Source organism: Malaclemys terrapin, chromosome 8 (assembly GCF_027887155.1).
Source record: "Malaclemys terrapin pileata isolate rMalTer1 chromosome 8, rMalTer1.hap1, whole genome shotgun sequence".
Lineage (NCBI taxonomy): Eukaryota > Metazoa > Chordata > Testudines > Emydidae > Malaclemys > Malaclemys terrapin.
This window is the reverse complement of record NC_071512.1, coordinates 98117556-98135992: the sequence shown is the minus strand read 5'-3', so window position 1 is coordinate 98135992 and position 18437 is coordinate 98117556. Positions and strand designations below refer to the sequence as shown.

General features: G+C 45.0%; 2 protein-coding genes across 8 annotated transcripts in view; one reads left to right on the top strand and one right to left on the bottom strand.

The window, feature by feature from the left end:
- Window positions 1-266: 266 nt before the first annotated feature.
- On the top strand, window positions 267-8962 carry LOC128841970 (dynein light chain Tctex-type protein 2B-like). Of its 2 annotated transcripts, none has more exons than XM_054037538.1 (5): window positions 267-378; window positions 1401-1696; window positions 2455-2607; window positions 4198-4272; window positions 8606-8962. In XM_054037538.1, exons 2-5 carry the CDS (start codon window positions 1580-1582, stop codon window positions 8960-8962), a joined length of 702 nt encoding a protein of 233 aa, XP_053893513.1. In that variant the 5' UTR covers window positions 267-378; window positions 1401-1579. The 2 variants fall into 2 exon arrangements, with proteins under 2 accessions (XP_053893513.1, XP_053893514.1); XM_054037539.1 differs by having other exon boundaries at window positions 1380-1696.
- LOC128841969 (NADH-cytochrome b5 reductase-like) overlaps window positions 8941-18437 on the bottom strand; it is a 16516-nt gene continuing 7019 nt past the window's right edge. For 3 of the 6 annotated variants that reach the window (XM_054037533.1, XM_054037532.1, XM_054037537.1), the window contains 3 exons: window positions 16348-16452; window positions 13665-13868; window positions 11801-12006 (listed from right to left, as the gene is read on the bottom strand). In XM_054037533.1, coding sequence (XP_053893508.1) covers window positions 11803-12006; window positions 13665-13868; window positions 16348-16452 — 513 coding nt within the window. In that variant the 3' untranslated portion in view covers window positions 11801-11802. Of the gene's footprint in view, window positions 12007-13664; window positions 13869-16347; window positions 16453-18437 lie in introns of all 6 variants that reach the window. The other 3 variants (XM_054037535.1, XM_054037534.1, XM_054037536.1) reach the window with 2 other exon arrangements.

Sequence of the window (18437 nt, the reverse complement as noted above, 5' to 3'; positions counted from 1 at the left end):
GGACCACCAATTTTGTCAATAAAGGGCCGGCTTTCTAATGGTTAATAGAGTAACATCTCACCAGCTGACTGAGGGAGAACAAAGCAAATGCTATGTAAATAATGCCTCTTTCTCCTGCTCTCTCTCCAGAGAAAGAAATGCAAATCTTGTTTGCCTTAATGTTTATGGAGGGTGGAGGTCTGGAGAGAGTCAACACAGTAGCCAGAATCAGTAACTGGAGGAGTGTTAGCCATCCATTTTGTACACACTGGAGGGCAGGCGTCCTGTTAAGTAGAAGTGGCTTCATTTTATTTTAACTTAATCTGGTCAGTGTTTAACGTGGCTGTCACAAGGAGAGCAAAGCGCCTTGAACCGAGGCTACACCAAGGCCATCTGCAGGTAGGACAAAAACAATTCTTCCTATCTGTCAGTGAGTAGAGTGTCCCCATCCCTGGAGCCCGTGTGATACACTGGGTGATGGCTGTAGTGTAGCCCTGTTGTGTAGACATTAGGGCCGTTACCTTCTGCCTGCACATTTTTACACATTTACCTTTCTTAATACAAAATGCATTCCAGATTTGCAAAGGGAAAATCTTTTTGGTACATTGAGGGACTGACTCTGCTCGCTCAGATTTACACCTGTGTAACTTGGGGGATCTGATGGGAGTTACTCCGTATTTACAGTCCCGAAAGCGAGCCCAGAACTGGGTCCTGACTCTCCTGGCCACTACTATTGGCATTCTCAACATGAGCTAATACACGTGAGCAGCTCTAAGACAGGCAGTGAAAGAGTAATGCCATTTAGAAATGTTCCAGGCAATATAACAAGCACATCGTTTACCAAAGGCAACCCTGAAAACAGTAATGTTTATGTGTCTGCCTTGTAATCTAAGGAAGAAGCAGGTCATTTAGTCTACACCACTCAGATGAATTCTGTTTTGAAATCTGATTGGGTGAGACAGCCCAGTCCTAGTCTTTAAAAAGTGATCTTGGCTCCAAGATTTCCAAAACCAGGGATTAGTGATTTTGGATGACTCTGCTTTTTGGGTGCTCAACTTGAGACACCTTAAGGGACCTCATTTACAGAGGAGGGTGTTCAGCACCTTCTGAAAATCCCCTTCTGGCAACTCAGGCTGGGTACCCAAAACCACTAGCCACTTTTGAAAACAGGGCTCCAGGTCAGATGGGGACAGTGCACCTGACTTTTAAAACTTGATAGACTGGTAATCGCTCCTAATTAGTGTGGTTGTTTCTCAAAGACAGTTGGTAGCCTAGAACTAAAGATAGCAAATCCACCCAATAAAGAAAGTACTGAAGATGAATGGTGACTCATAGGCAAGAAATTGATTATTACAGAAAACGTTAAGACCTCGGTGAATTACAATGTTCTTGCTCGACAGCTCATGCTCCTTTTTGTGCAGACTCTTGTAAAGCGGATGTAATCAGCTGAGGATAATCAAGACTTTGTGTTGCTTCTGAAAGATTTGCTTCTCGTGCGGTGCCACATTAGCCAGGGAAACGCAGAAGACAGCAAGCGTGTCATCTGTTTCCCTCCTTCTAAGGGTGAAATTCTCTGCTGCAGCAACAAAACAACACTCAGATGAATGCCAGGAAACCAAAAGACCTAAAGGCCTCAAAAGAAAGAGTGACAGGTGCTAAAAAAGTCACCTTCAATGCAGCAGGAAGAGAAGAAAGGGCCGTCTCTAAATCTAAGCCAGTAAGACATGTCGCATTTATTAATTAAGCAATAGGGATCGATACCCAAGACATTTCTTGTGGATTAATGTCCAGCTGGGAGGAGCTGACAGCCTGAGGGACATGAACACCAATCTGTCATTAATCCCCAGGAAATGCTCTCTGCCAAGGTCATTAAGTGCCTGGATTTATTTTATGGGTGATAATAACAATAATCATACTTCCTCCCTTGACCCCCCACCCCAGCTGAAGTGCTATGCAACAGCAGCAAACCAAATACAGTACAGTGTACACACGAATACAGACTTCCCTCTTCAAATTCAAACACTCAACATGTGTGTGTGTGTTCTATTTAACATCAGGGAGGAAAAGGCATTCAGCTACTGTGGTGCAGGGGCCCATGTAAGAATTAGATTCACTAGCCAGACGATGCATCCACACCCAGAGATGCAGGGCATTCACTACCCCCCTTCACACTCACTGTGGGTGGCTGGGATGTGCCGTGGGATGTGTGGGGTTGGGTGGGGTTTACCTGTTTGTTTAAAGGGTCCAATTCGTATTTTTGTTATCTTAACTTGGGGGCAGGCGAAGGGTTTGAGCTGCCAGGGCAGGATGGGTGGCTAGCGGCTCAGTGAATGCGTCACAAAATTCCATTTGGGGAAGCGTCCAAGACGGACGCCATGGACCAGATGCTCCTGCAGCTGGTGTCATGACACCGGCACGTCTCTTCACTCAGACATCCACACGCACTCACTTCTTGGTCCGTATATTCCCCTTAAGTCCCCAGGTGCTCTTGCTGCTGGCGGTTACTCACCTTCCAAGCTTCAGATGGGCACAGAAACCACAAGAGCTTCAGAGGCCACAACTTCTAAACCAGCCGCTGTTAGCCTGAGGGGCCTTCTAGCCGCCCAGCGACTCACTAAGGAATTTAAGGTACTGTGGTTATTGCTGTAGAGATGCTCCCAATAAGAGCCACTTAAGAGCAAGGCTCCAGTGACCCCCTGGTTCTGCTGTGTCCCATAGCAGTAACCATCCCCCTCGAGCAGACACCAGGAAGATTCAGAACAGGAGCGAAAGAGGCTGGTATTGCTGCTAAAAGCATCTATACCCAGGTCCTGTTAATGGACACAAACAGTAAACCAAAGTCTGGGGCCTTGCTGCCCAGTGCAACCTCCACAACTCCCAGCCCTCTGCAGGGCCACAGCCTTTGCCCCCCCAACACCAGCAGGGGATCATCCCCCACAGGCAGCGGGAGAAAGCCCAGTGGTTTTGACCAACCCCATCACTGTCAGGCTGGCTCTGACTGCAGAGGTTTGAAGCTGTGCTGTAGAGCTCCTGGCCCTCGCTAGCATGGTTAACAGAGACATCCGCATGTGCCCCTTTCCTGGGGCACATGCTCGGTACTGGAGTGCATCCCTGACTCTCTTTATCATCCCACCTACCCTTTGAAACTGGCCTCTGCTAACATGATTGGCCCTGGGATTAAATCCATTTTACTCACGGCAGGAATCAATGATGATGTTTTTAACTCCCCCCCATGTAGCTTACCTGTTTAAGGCAGCTGCTAGCAGTGGACTGGCCATTGACTCTGTGTTTTCTGGTGGTGAGGGCTCAGGTAAAACGTATAATGCCTAATACTGGGGCTCAGGCGTTTTCTGTTGGGCGCCAGTACCAGGATTTACAGTATAGCTAGAGGTGCCAGCTAATAGTCCGACACTGGATAGCTCCCATCTCAGCCACACAGTGTATTAAAGCAGCCTGCTCCCCTTAGTTAAACAAACAAAGCCCGAAGGAGCCCTTAGAAAAGTGCTACAATAGGAGCCGAGATGTTAACCACAGAGTCTGGGACAAATTCCAACTCTGGCAATGACATTCTAGCTAAATTCCCCTAGCCCAGGGCAGGGAGTAAGGGGAGCTGGGGTCTGTTCCCAGCTCAACCACTGACCGTTTGTGTAACCTTGTCAAATGACAGCCTCTCAGCTGTAAAACAGGGATACTGAAACCGGGACCTGCCTCATGGGGATGGAGTGAGGCTAAGCTCAGTAGTGTTCATAAGGTGCTTTGAGATCCCCTTACAGCAAACAAAATAAGGCTGTATTTGGATGTTTATAAGTCAAAGGCAGGCTATGTGAATATAGATAGTTCACTATGGCTGTGAATATAGTCTTGTTCTTCACTCCCTGCCCTAAAATGTTGTGTATTGTTGCTGCCTTCAATTCCAGAGGTGGCTATATTGCAGTGGTAGGTGAAGTGATCCCTTCCCTGCCTCACAGGGACATTGCAAAGCTTACTAAGATCACCTTTGTAAAGTGCTTTGAGATCCTTTGATGAAAGATGCTGAAGAATGGCGAAGTGGTACCGCAGTGTCTGCAGGCCCCATTGTACTGAGCCGTGCACGTGTCCACAGTCAGACACTCCCTGCCCTGAAGAGCTGCCCAGTGTGTGGGTATGAAAGGCGGGCTGGAGCTTTGTTGTCTTGCTCGTGTATCTTAGCACCTGGTAAAGCATGCATTTGACTTGTAGAACCGAGCCACTATGAAAAACAAGTCAAGACTCCAGATCTCTCGTCACAAGCCCATCACCATCATCAATGAGAAGGTACGTGTTCTGTCTGCCTAGCGCAGGGTCACTCAGATGGCACGCTCAGTGCAGTTTTCTATTGGACATTCCTGTGGCTGAGGAGAATGGTGACATCCCCTCAATTAGCAATGAAGACTGACCACTCGATGCCAATAACAGTGGGACACACCACAGTGGAATTGCCCTGTCTAGGAACTGCTCCAAAGGCTTTGAAGATCTGGACTGGGCTGGGCTCAGGCCTCTTTCATTGACTAGGATATGTGCATGTTTCAGGTATCACTGTGGTCTACATATGATAGATCCAAAGAGCTCAGCACCCAATGTGCATTTATTCTGGTGCCTAAATGGAATCTGAGCTTATATGGAAATTTGGCCCTTTGGGCCTGATCCAAACCCCACTGACATCAATGGGGTTTGGATCAAACCTATAGGAATGTGTCTTTTCTAGCTGAAGAGGTGTGGTCCCAACCTGAGTAGCCTAACACCAGTTAAAATCCTAGTGAAGACCAGGCAGTTGGTAGTTTTTCACATATTAGTGGGTTGAGTTAAAGACTATGGAAAATCCTAGATCTAGTACTAGGATTTTACCTCATGTTAGTTACCGTGTGTTAGTTAACTTGAGCTAAGAACACACCTTGTTTCTGAGTGAAGACAAAGCCTTAGCATCTGATTTTCAGTGGTGCTGAGCCCATAACTCCAGTTAGGGTCAAAGGGTGCCTTGGGTCAGGCCTATGCTGTCCAGAATAGCCTCCATTGCTACGCTCATGGATAAAACTACAAAGGTGGTGATTAGCCCTCACCTTGCTTGGAACAGACTCATCAGCCGGGCTTAGAAAGAACATGCTTCCTCCAGGCTCGATTATTGTACAGGTGGCCAGAGCACTCTGGCTTCCGCCTGCTTTCCTCCAAAGCATGCATCCGTCGCTGGCCACTGTCAGCAACAGGCTGCCTGCCTGGATGGCTCACTGATCTGGTCTGGGATGGCAGTGCCTAGGATGCTCGTCTTTGTGTGGTTTAGCTTCCCCATTCCATCCAGCTGCATGCCGTGTCCCCAGTTTCTGCTATTTGTTGAACCCACTGGATACAACATTACTCAGGAAGCCAGGAGAGGGGGTGGAGAGCTCTCTACCAGGTGCTCCTAGGAGACAGCATATATCAGCCTCATGACACGTTCACCCTCGTGTGACCTGGGGCCTGCAATTCAGCTGCTGTGTCTGAACTGAGGAATCCTCATTTGTCAGCCAAGCAGTCCTGGGCTAGAGGGTGGGGGCGACGGGATGAGGAATAATGGTGACCAGCCAGGTCAGTCGTGTCAAATAGGAGTCTTGCCATTAACAGCAAGGACCTCTGCATCAGGACCACAGTGGATTAGTTTGTACTGCAACCATTTTGCTTCCCTAGAGACAGAGTTATGCCATATCTGGGTCTCACACAGTTTCTACCAGGTAAGAATCTATAAACCACAAGTCGAAAAAGACTTGGATTCAATTTAAATGGAAGGGATGTTATCAAACAGTGGGACTTCAGAGCTGATCAAGGGTTTAAAGACAGTACCAAGTAGGGAGAGGAATTACTTAGGCAGGAACACGAAGTAATGAGATGAAATTAAGAAAGAGAATATCTAGGCTGCATATCAGAAAAACCTTCCTGGCAGTGAGCTGCATTAGACGGTGGACTTGTCTCCTTGGGGAAGTACTGAAAGCCTCATTGCTAGGTTGCGGGTCTAGCACTGGAAATGTCCTGTAGGGACCAATCCTGCATTGGCCGGGAGATGAGCTGATCTCTTTGATCCCAGCATTCTGACATGAAATGAGCCATCTGCATCTCCAGAGATGACTCTACACACACACAGCACTAAGAATCCATTTCCTAATTGATGCAACAATCAATATCTAAGCATTTTTTCAATGAAACTCTTCCTATGGGATACTTCTCTGTTCTGCTCCTAGAGTCTGTTGAAAAGTGGGGAAACCCATCTTTCTTTAGTAAGTAAAGAGCCCAGGCAGCATCCTGCCAACTGAGCGTTCGTGTCACACACAGGCTGGGGCTGGAGTACAAGAACAGCCTGTCTTTGCAGCATGGCTTTCACACTCAGCACACTGAGCAAGGGCCCCTACCTCCTCCAAACAGGGCTGCCTGAGCAAGGGAAGGTGTAAATCCAAGCTTGGGCAGAGGGAGTCTGTGGAGTGGGGGAGAGCGTCTGTGGATAGTGGAGAATAAAGATCATTAGGGCCTGGTCAGAGGTGGAGTCTGTTTAGAGCAGTGGTCCCCAAACTGTGGGACATACTTCCTCTCACCCCCAAGAGGGCACAGAGGAACGTTTAGAGGGGCAAGCCCCCATGGGGGGGGCAGGGAGGGAGCGCCCCGCTGCCCCGCCCCCAGCTCTGCCCTCATTCCCTCTGCCCCCTAGGCCAGCTCCACCTCTAGCCCCAGCTCCCCCCACATCCCCAATTCTGCCCCCAGCTCCGTCCCAGCTCCTCTGCTGAGACAACTGTGCAGTAGTGTATGTGTGTATGGGGAGGCGTGGACAGATTCCATGACTGGTAAGGGGAGGGTGAGACAGGAAAAGTTTGGGCACCACTGCCTTCGAGATTGCTGTGCCGACAGCTGCTGTTTAAGGTTCTTCACATTTCCAGGGCCACCTCCCACACTAAGGGGAAATTCCCCTGAAGAATTTCCCTCCTCCAGGGAATGCAGATGGCTGAGCTGGTGGAGCCGCATACAAAACTGCCACCCTCTCTCCCTGCAGTCTGCCTTTGCAGGATGGCAACCCAATAATATTCACAGCCTGGGCTGTGTGTCTCTCACTCCCCTCCCTTCTAGCCATGAACAAAGAGAGAAGGCTTAGCAGCAGAAGGGCCAGACCAGCTGGGCAGGGTTGTGCCCCATCGTGTTCCATATGTGCTGAAATACCTAGGCATATTGGGGTGGAATTTAAAGTACAGTTCCAGTTTTAACTCTCCCATTCTTTGCTAACTTGAAGTTATACCCCTGCATTTTCAAAGAGTTGCACTGGGTACTTCGATACTGCAGCTGGGAGCACGCTTCTCTGCTCGGACACGGACATGGACACACACCCAGATGCGATTTGCTCAAGCTTGCGTACTAAACGTAACAGTGTAGTCGGGGGTACCACAGGCAGTGGCTCGGGCTAACTGAGTGCATAGCCGGGATTCCGGGGGGATTTGTCCTCAGGTGGCTAGCCCAAGTCTCCCCCTGTGCTACCCATGGCTACACGGCTATTTTTTTCATGCTAGCTTGAGCAGAGCTAGAGCATCTGCCTAGCCTCCACAAGTAGGGAAGCATGCTCCCAGCTGCAGTGTAGACATACCCACGGGTATTTAGAAAAAACCTCTAGATTTTCAAAGCTTAATGCGTGTGAACAAGTCTTCGAAAATTTGGCTCATAATGGTCTGAGATGATGCCTTCCCCTGTGTTCCTAGCCAGGGCCAAAGTACAGCCAGCGACTGAAGAATCCATCTTGGGGGGAGGGATAGCTCAGTGGTTTGAGCATTGGCCTGCTAAACCCAGGGTTGTGAGTTCAATCCTTGAGGGGGCCACTTGGGAATCTGGGGCAAAATCAGTACTTGGTCCTGCTAGTGAAGGGTTGTGAGTTCAATCCTTGAGGGGGCCACTTGGGAATCTGGGGCAAAATCAGTACTTGGTCCTGCTAGTGAAGGCAGGGGGCTGGACTTGATGACCTTTCAAGGTCCCTTCCAGTTCTAGGAGATGGGATATCTCCATCTCAGGCTTTATGAGACCCAACATATGTTGGGGCAGGACTTGGGCAGTCAGCATTGGGTAGAAGTCCTACTAGAGCAGATAGGTTCACAGAACTTCCCCATCTACCATAATAGTATAGTGGCGGCACCCAAGATGTTTAAAACAGGGTTTGATATTCCAGTGCAGACCTAACCAGATTTTAACCATGTGTCCGAATTGGGCAAAAGCCCTGGATATATCTTAGCATTTACCTATGCTGGGGAACCAGAACCACATTTTGTGTTGTGGGGATGACTGTAGTGTGAGCCAGCACACTGATCCAGTTCCGTTAATGTGCTTGTGAGGGTTAATTCTAGACTCACAGTAATTGGAGTCAACTCTCATTGACTTGACTGGAAGTTGACTGGTTAAACCCCAGGTAGCTCTTTGAAAATGTAGAGATTCATATTGTTGGAACAGAATTTATTGTGGTTCAATTGTAACACACACACACACACATACGTGTGTGTGTTTGTGTTTGTACAGGGTCTAAAACAATGGGGCCCCAATCCTGACTAAGGGCGCTGGGCATGACTGTAATACAAATAAATTAATTAAATTATATTATAGAGTTGGGTCTTTGTTACAGATTCCAGTCTCGTCTGCAATACCGAAAGAGAAATTCTCTTGTGGCAGAGCAGAAGAGCTGCTAAGGGAATATTTACCAACCAAACTCGCCAACGTTACTTATGAGCCTGCAAAATGTGCCAGCCTCACTCTTGCTTTAAGTGAAGAAATAAAACACTTGGTCAAGCAAGTCACTCCTCCTCGGTATAAGTTAGTTGTCAACGTCACCATTGGAAACAAAAGCAAAGATGAGACTGTGGATATAGTGGTGACTAGCCGGTGTCTGTGGGACCCTCATTCAGATAACTTCACATCCTCCCAGTACGTGAATGAGACACTCTTTTGTATTGTTTTGGTACATGCTGTTTATTTCGAGTAACAATCCAAATACATCTCCTTCGCATAGGAAGAGCTTAGGTATGTTACTAGCTACAAGTAAAGCGAGACGCTGAGACACGGGTGTTTGATGACAAACTTGGAACTGTGCCATAGCTAGAGCATACACAGAAACTCTAAAACAGAATAAAAATGCTAATTAACAGATGAATTTAAAGATGTGGAGAGAGACTATGTGCGCCATATATCACGTGTACACTTATGTGCGCAAGATGCCTTGTCATACCCATAACAATACCTGGCTCTTACATAGTGCTTTTCACCAGTCTGTCTCAAAGTGCTTTACAAAGCGAAGTACGTATCATTCTATCACTGGATGTACTTTTACTAACAACTATTGTTTTCCATTAATAATGTTTTAAAATGGAAATTATGATACCCAATACTTTTATTTCTGAGATCAACCATCTCCTCCAGTCTGTTACATCTGGCTGAGCCTGGGTCTGCATGGAACTCAGAGGCAGTTTGGACTTGTTGCTAAAGAATCCCAGGGACAACTCCTAGCCTGCACCTGCCAGATGTTCTGCCAGAGGCAGAACAAATTCAGCAGCTCCACTCTCTCCTGCCCTTGATTCAGCAAGGCACTTAAGCCTGTGCCTAACTTTCAGCATGTGAATAATCCCATTGATTTTGCGTTCTTAATGGTCAGCAAGTGTTTAAGTACCTTGCTTGAATTGGAGCTTTTGTTGTTTTCTACTTTATTTTGTATCTTTTAGGGGGAGGGGTGGTAGTGAGGAATTTTATTGAATAGATTGTGTTTTCTTCATTCCTTCATCTCCTCTGGGGTAACATCGCTGCTTTGTGGCTTTGTAACCAGGGCCAGCTCCAGGCACCAGCGCAGGAAGCAGGTGCTTGGGGCGGCCAATGGAAAGGGGCGGCACATCCGGGTCTTCGGCGGCGGGTCCCCCGGTCCCTCTTGGAGGGAAGGACCAACTGCCAAATTGCCGCCGAAGAATGAAGCGGCGCAGTAGAGCTGCTGCCGAAGTGCCGCCAATCGCGGCTTTTTTTTTTTTTTTTCTTCACCGCTTGGGGCGGCAAAAAAGCTGGAGCCGGCCCTGTTTGTAACCTCTGGAACAGCTAGTAAAATGCAGCCCTAGCAGACCTCTATGTACTGCCCCTTCCTCCCCCCACAATGCTAGAGCATTCCAGAACAGCCCCGTGGAAAATCCAAACATTATTCCAGATATGAGGCAGTGTTCCTGGGAAGTTCAGAAAGTCAGTTCTGGCAGCCCTCTGCCTATGGAAAAGTCAGGCAGTCACCATGCAACAGCTTTTCTAACTTGAAAATAGCTTCAGTTTCATAAACAATAGAGACTATAAAATGTTTGGAAGCAGGTAAAGCAAATAACCATCATCCCTGAGAAACTGAGGTTTAACAACAGCTAGAACATCATGCACACACTTTCTCAATAGATTTTTAGGATACATTTTTATTCTCCACGTGAAATGTTGTACACAAATGATAAAGGATTTTACATTTTTTGGGTACACCGTGCAAACCCATACCAGTGCATCAACACATCATGGGGCAAGGCTTCATAAATGCCCAGTGACCAGAAGTATTAGGGTATGTCTAACTGCATTGTAAACCCGGGTCTGCGGGACCCGAGCTCATGGACTCGGTGTTTCCAAGCTTGTGTTTGAGCATCCACACTGCTATGTAAACCCAGCTTTACAAGTGCTGGATCCAGGTCTCACAGCCATGTTAACGCATCAATGCTATTACGTTATGCAGACCTTCTGACTTGGATCTGTGGTTTGACCTGTGTTCACGTTGCAAAAGGAGAGGGCTTGGACTGGAGTCACAGCAGGAGTTGGGCTCTGACCCACTGCCCTATTAAGGCCCTAGGATCTGCGCCCTGAGTGCTTGCTGACCTAAATCAGACTGATTTGGAATGGGGGCTTGTAACAGGGTGCTGGCCAAAAGGCACTGACTCAGCCCCTGTTAGCTCAGAGCCTGCTAGCTCAGCTCCCAGTAAGGGGAAGAGATTGGAGCTGACAGGCTGTGGCTGATTAAAGCCCTGAAGGAGAGACACCTGTGAGCTTGATGGGGGAAGGCCTATAAAGATAGCAGGAAGGAAGTAGAAGGGGAGGAACAGGAAAGTGAGGACCTGTTGCTCCCAGCTAGCTGTAAGAACAAGCTGTTCCCCAAGGGGCTACCTGCCTGACAGCAAACTGTATAAAGCTGTATATACGTGGTGGTGGGAAAATACAAGGAAATAAAAGGGCACTGGTGTTTGAAAGAGTGGTCTCTCACGAATTTGTGCCGCAAGCAACGAAGGGCACGTCTACAGGGCTCAGGTTCAAACCTGCGTCAAAGCCTGGTCTTTTGTGCAGTGTAGACATACATTTAAAGTCCCTTATGGCAATAACCTCTGGATTAAGAGTTCCCAATAGTGCAGTGACATGGTAGACCCAAATGACTTTCCGGGTGTTAGTACCGTGACAATGATGCACAGATCAGAGCAGTTACTTACCTTCTCCTTTTTAATTACAAAATGAAAGTGATGACACAAAAAAATGAGATAAAAGTAATGCTAAATGTCTCTTTCATGAAATTTTGAGTTACTGCTTCCACCTTCATTCTCCTCTTTCCTAGCTGTGCTACGTTATTGTCAGCTAGCCTAGAGGGATTTTTAAAACAATATATTAAGAATTATATTAAAGACACTGTATAAAATATTTTATACAAAAGCATATGAAAATATATGCACGAGAAACCCAAACAGGTCAAAGGACAAGTTCAAATTGATGTTTGCATAGGAAACAGGTGCATGCTTGGTCTGCATTTCTTTTCAGAGGAAGCCGGTCTGGAACACACTGCTAAAATACAAAATAGGAATCCTCTTTGAGTCCTATGGCTTTCAGACATCTAGTCATATCTTCATTAAATGCTACCGAGCCACAAATCAGCACAAATGGCTTTCTTCTACAGGAATTTATCATTTTCTTAATCAAATTCTCAGTTATATGGCCAGTGTGTGTGTTTTCTTGATAGCTCCAAGGAAGTTTTTCCAGGGAAGATTCCTGGAAAAGCAAAAAGTTTACACTGTATCAAGTTATTTTAGAAAAAAAAGGATGATTAATACTTTGAAGAGTTAATGCTTAGACCAAACACCTGACCTCCCTTGACAGAGTTTCATCTGAAAGTTTACCCTTCAGGAATCCATCTAGGTGGTTTCTTTAATAATTGATGTCAATGAACCACTGCGACATCTGTGCTTTTCCTGGACAATGAAAATCACAAAGCCCAGGATGAATCAGGTGTGAGCTGGGAACAAAGCATTATCTGTCAAGGGGATCGGGCTGTGGAACAATCTTTCAGAGGAGATTGGGCAAATCCAGAATCTGACCATTTTTAGGAAATGTTGCAAAACATTCCTCTTTGAGACAGCCTTCCCATCAGAAGTGACACTCACAATATGAAGACCTCCCTCTATTCCCAACCCCCTAATAACTCCCCTCTGCAAAAATAAAACCCTACCCCAAGCAGAGTTTTGACCCTGAAAAGGGAGAAATGCCAGATATTCCATGAAGTCCACTAGGGCCTTTGCTATTGTTAGTGATTTTATGTGGAAGGTGCTCACATACTACCATGATGGGCAGCAGTATAAAACAGATTGATAAGTAGACAGATAGAATTATAAAAAGGAAGCTGTACAACTTGGTGTAGGATTAAAACAAACCTCTTATGAGAGGAAATCACAATGAGACAAGATAAGAGAAAAATACATATGGACTGCCATGTACTGATTAGTGTCAAACAGGCACCACTGCCCTGTACAGGATGAAATTTCAAGACCTCCTTACTGTTTGTGACCATCTTATTCTTTGGTGGCAAAAAGGTTTTTAGGAGCAGAAGGTCAGGAAACGTAAAATGCTGTGTGATTCATACTGTTAGCATAAACAACTTTCTATAATCTGAGTGCAATGAGTCTTTATTTCTGATGTAAATAATTTTCAACAATAAAAGTGAGGGTACACCAGATTTGTGTGGAACATACGTAAATTTGAGACTAAATGAGCAACATCCCTGAAAATGAAGGCTACTTCAGAGGTAGGCCCGTGTCCACGAATTTGGTATAGTTTGCAACTTTAAGTATGTGGCGCCAACATTTTTACACATAGGCACGACATTGGCTTCATCAGAGGACTCCAGTGTGAAATAAGTTGATGAGAAGCTGGGTGGATACATGTGGCAAGGTGAGACACCAAGCTGGCAGTGAACATTTGTGATGATTGAAACTAGCTAATGAATGTGAGCAGCGAATGAAAGCAGCTAACAAATCAATGCTTGGGTGCTGAAAAAGGAAAACCGTTTGGGTGCAGTTTGTTTATTGTGAGTTTCACAGAGAGCTGAGAGTTTTATAAATACAATTTTTCAGATGCAGCAATGATCAATTTGGAGGGGGGGAAATATTCCATGGTGGACACAATTCAATGGGACTTTCCTAACAGAACCTCTGTCAAGACAGGTCAACTAGTGAGTGATACAATTGAAAGTCTGCTAGTTAGTATGAACAGGATTTAAGAACATGTTCTCAGACAGATGCTACTAGATCAACACATGCCGTTGGCCACTGGTAAGCAATCAACTTAGATAACACTGAGGCAAAAGCAGAGAAGGCAGAGAGTTGTTCACCACAGAGAGCCCAGGGATGAGTGTATCTATATCAGAATGTTACCTGGCTAAGGACGTAACATGTTCTGACGTTCCAGTATCGAGACTGATCTTGGAGAAGAGGTTTCAAGTAAATATTTTCAAAAGTCCGGAAGCAACCAACCAGGGTTATAAAGGTTTCATCATCTTCATTTTCTGTTATGTACTGGAGAATGGGGAGCATTGGTGCTATGCCAGTTCCAGAGGCAAGCATAAGAAGTTCTCCATACTAGAAATTAAGTGGAGGATTTTGAATGGATTATAGTAATTGGAAATGGAAAAACCTGTTAGATGACTCCATTCCTCTGAAAGGGTGCTATAGCGGGCCTATAATATCTGATATGTTCTCTAATGGGGGACTGTGTCAGGTACATTTACACACGACATTTAGTTTTTTCAAAGGCAAGATTTTACAAAACCCAAGCTCAACGGAAACTTTTTCATGATTAAAAAAAAAAAATCAAATGAAAACCATTTTTTCTTGGATATAAACCTACCCCTGAGTTTTAAGCTTGATTTCAGCTAAAACATGTTGAGCCTCAGTTCAGCTGCCCCCATTCCTGACACCCCTTGTCAGCAGTGGTTTATATTTCCATTGTAGACAAGCCCTCAGATAAAGATGAAACCACTCAGATCTCATGCTGTAGAGTGTAATTTGGACAACTGCAGGAAGGAACTCTTTCCTTCTCTGGACAATTGCTTGGTGCATTATGGAAGTTCTCTACCTTCTTCAGCAGCAGTGGACATTACAAATAAATCATAGTAATACTTTGAACTTTTGATCCACAGAGCTCAAAGCACATACAAAAGGTGGGTTAGCATTATAATCCCCATTTTATAGATTAGGAAGTTCAGGCATGGGGAGGGCTTGATTTTCAGAAGAGCTGAAGGATCTCAGCTACTTGCCCAAGTTCACACAGCATGTCAGGAGAACCCTGGTCTTCTGATTCCCAGTTCGGTGCCCTGCCCACAGGACCACCCTGCCTCCTTTAGCCATGTCTAGGGACTGAATATCAGACTGGATGAACTACCAGGTCAGAATTGACATGGCAAATCCTATGAATCCATACAAAATCAGATGAAGTGCTCACAGCCAAATCAAGAGTTGGATTGAGGACAGCTGAGCTGTATCCCAACAGAAAAGTTAGTGGCCTGTGGAAATTAAAGCCCAAAGCTCCATTAGACTGAGAATAGATTTGCAAAATAAAGGACCAACTCTAACTCCTATTGACTTCAGTGGAGGTTGGATCTGATCTTTTATGAACAAATCTACCTTAAGTGCTATGAAACTTTCAGCTTCCTTTTATACAGGCCACTGATTTATACAGCATACTAACTCTTTGGGACTGCCATCAGTGGGAGCCAGGGGTGCTTAGCACCGCTCAAATTCAGGCCCTACATGTGCCCAGGCTGGTTCCCCGTGGTACAGTTTGCAAAACCTATTCTAGCTTATGAATTGGTAAATTAGCTGAGCAGGCTGGAAGCAGGGCACAGAGATGGTGTTTTGGGACTATTTCGCGATATATTGTGAATGACCTATTTAAATTGCTCAGCCATATCCACTTTTAAAATACGATCAGTTTTGGTGTATTTTGGTAACAAATTACTCTGAACCCGAAAATAAAAGGGAATTTTATTTTTGGGTGTTAGCAGAACTCATAAAATACCTTCCATCTATTATTATTATTCATAAATAATACAAATAATTATAAACAGTTTGAGCTTCTATGGTGACTGTCACCCAAGGGTCAGAACGTGCTTTATGAGCTGTATTTACCAGGGCTTTGGAGCGGAGCCCGGAGCTGGAGCACAGAGCAACTCCGGAGCAGTGGAGCTGCAGGTTTTTGCCTGGAGCTGGAGCACAGCTCCAAAGCCCTGGATTCACCCTCTGTTGGGATGCAGTCACTTCTGGCAATGCAGCACAAACTTGAGCACGAGTTCTGAAGAAGGGGAAGTGAAGAATAACTTTTCCAACTGAAACAGCAGGGGGGATTTCAGCAGGCAGAATGTAATTGCTCTACCTAGAATTTGGCCAGGTCCCTGGGGTTTTCACACTCCTACGTTGCAAGTGTCATGGGATCTCTAACGACCAGAGCCACAATTCTACATCTCATCCAAAAGGTGGGGATTAAGTAACAGTCCCGTTTGTGGGAAATCTCTCCAAAACTTGATATAGTCATTTTTGCTGTGAGTTTGGCACCCATATGTGGGATCACTATTTGCAGCATCATGGACATAAGACTGCACACCTCACTGGAGTCTGCATAATCTGATGATACCACATGGGCCAAATAAATATATCAAATGGGTGAGATCTGGGACTAGGAGTCTGATACCTCTGCTCTGGTCATACTTGGTCTTGAAACATCAATGTAGTTCAAAGTGATGCAAAACAAATTTGCACGCATTTTTGGTGATAACTCGGACCAGTTTTCTTCGCTTCAACACTAATGAAATGGATGCTCAGCAACAGTTGCTCGTGTTTTATAATCTCCCCCACTCCTCCCATTCCTCTCCCGCTTTACATATTGTGCATTCTAACAAGATCCATTTACTCCAATCGACTTCAAATGCTGTAGCACTGTAGAGTAAATGTGTAAATCCTTCAAATAATCAAAACAGTAATCTAACTGACAATCTCCCTTTGGTACATTACACAAAGTGAGCTACGATGTGCTGAGCCATTCTGTATCTATTATATAACTAACCTGATTAGGGCTATATGGGAAGCCTCCAAATGGCCCTCGCCAAAAGACTGTGTCTCCTTCAATCCAGGATTTTATATATTGTGACATTAGCCCAGCCTTGTAGCACTATTAAAAAAAATCACACAAAAGGAAAAAATAATTATACTTTGTTGGAAAGTTTCCCAGCTTAACGTTAATTACAAAATTATCTCTGTTTAAACAAAAGGGGGAAAAACATTTCAGGGATTTAAAAAATGACTGTTCTATTTGCAAAATAATATAAACTTGTAACAGTAACAAAGACATGTAACTGAAATGATACTGGATCAAATCCAGCTTGAATAGAATGTAAACACAATACACACTTATGAAGCCGAAGCTTTCTGAAGCTAGGAAAGCCTATCAGAACTCTCATTTACAAAGCACACAAAGAAGAACTCCTTACAGTCAAAAGCACAGCAAGCTTTCTTGTGTTCTCCAGAGCTCAGAACACGGACATGTAGCACAATTATTAAATGACTGGGAGCTGGAAGTGCATTCTGGGTATTGATATTCAAATGAACACCACATATTTTACACTTTGTTTCCGATCTCCCAGATGCTACAATGGCACAGCAAGTAACTACTGAACCGGAGTCAGATTTCCCATCTGAAATGTTAAAATGGGTATTTTTAGTACAGATCATCTGAATGTGAAGGGATGCTCAGAGATTTTACAAAAATGTTAACATGGACCTCACTAAAAACGGCATTCACAAAAACTGCTCTTCTTCCTAACAGGTACAAAACCACTGTGAAAACACTGTTAGAGACTTCTGCATAAAGACTTCATGTGTTACTGACAGGAGTCATAGCTTGCCTGCAATAGAGGAGGACACAAAGGGAAACGCTAAAACCCTGGGATCATCCAGTTAGTCCTGTTACCATCCCTAATGGCATCCATGCTGTCAGATATTATCAGAGACATTTTACATTCAATGGGCCTTGCATCTTGGGTAGTCATTTAACACCTATGCTGAGTGGGTAGAAAAGGTATCATATCAGAATGGTTTGTATGGTAAGCATCTTACACTCACCTTCCACAAGCATAAATGGCAATGCAAGGTATAAGGCAGTTGCAAATTAGCAGTTACTTTGGCAAAAAGCACTGGGCGAAAAGCATTTGGAACTGAAACACTCTCCACATCTAAATATGCCCCCTCAATCTAAATGAGAAATGACTGAACTGGTTTACAATTAATTTTTGTAAATAAAAAGAAAAAATATCTCCTGGGATGAAAACTTCTACACTCAGTTTTATACCAAAAGAAACCATAATATTATAAAATCACTCAAAGGAAGGTGTACGAGTACGGTTTGACACTTAAGGACTAGAGGCCTAGGGCTAGCCAACTCTGATTACTGAAGGTACTGCTCCAGCCCACCTATGCTGTGGGACCTGAGGGAGACAGCTGATTCCCCTATCAGGGGCAGCAGGAAGCTGTGGTAGAGAGTGAGGAAAGGTTCTTGCAGGGAACATGAGAACTCAGAGCCAGGAGGATGAACTCCAGCCAAGTAGAGCATGGGAGTGACTGTTAAATTAGGACCCAGCTCTGGAAAGGAGGAATGGGGACTTTCTACTGAAGGGGAGAGAGATATTGAATGGGGGTTGGGGCCTGGAGGGAAATGTGTTTCTGAGGATTGAATAAATTGGACCCCAGAAAGGGACTGTTTTAAGTACTGTGGACTGTGCAGTTCTTAAAGGGCCCTGAAGAAGGGGAAACAGAGTGACCCTAGGCCACAAGGGGGGTGCTGTTATGCATGGTAAATAGCAACTCCCTCACTCTAAACTGCAGTATCACAAACGTGATAGTGGAACAATAGGAAACAGAGGGGTTTGAACAGTACTTGGATTGCACAGTAATAATAATATAGTACTTCCAAAAATTGCCTGAATAGTGTGAAATATACTACAACCTACACAGCAAGTTTTAAAAATGGGTACTTTCTGAGGAGGTGTTGCAGGTCTTTTATTACTGCCAGAGAATCATTATAGTTCCCTTTGGGATGAAAGGTTCTATATAAAGGAAAGGTATTATTACAATCATTACTATTATTATTGAAACGCAAAA

What these genes read in the sequence shown, in the direction of transcription:
- LOC128841970 (XM_054037538.1), top strand. Translation starts at nt 1,580, where the DNA reads ATGAATGCCAGGAAACCAAAAGACCTAAAGGCCTCAAAAGAAAGAGTG. An exon ending in CCGTCTCTAAATCTAAGCCA is followed by an intron (nt 1,697 to 2,454) that starts GTAAGACATGTC and finishes ATTCCCCTTAAG; the next exon opens with TCCCCAGGTGCTCTTGCTGC. An exon ending in TCACCATCATCAATGAGAAG is followed by an intron (nt 4,273 to 8,605) that starts GTACGTGTTCTG and finishes TCTTTGTTACAG; the next exon opens with ATTCCAGTCTCGTCTGCAAT.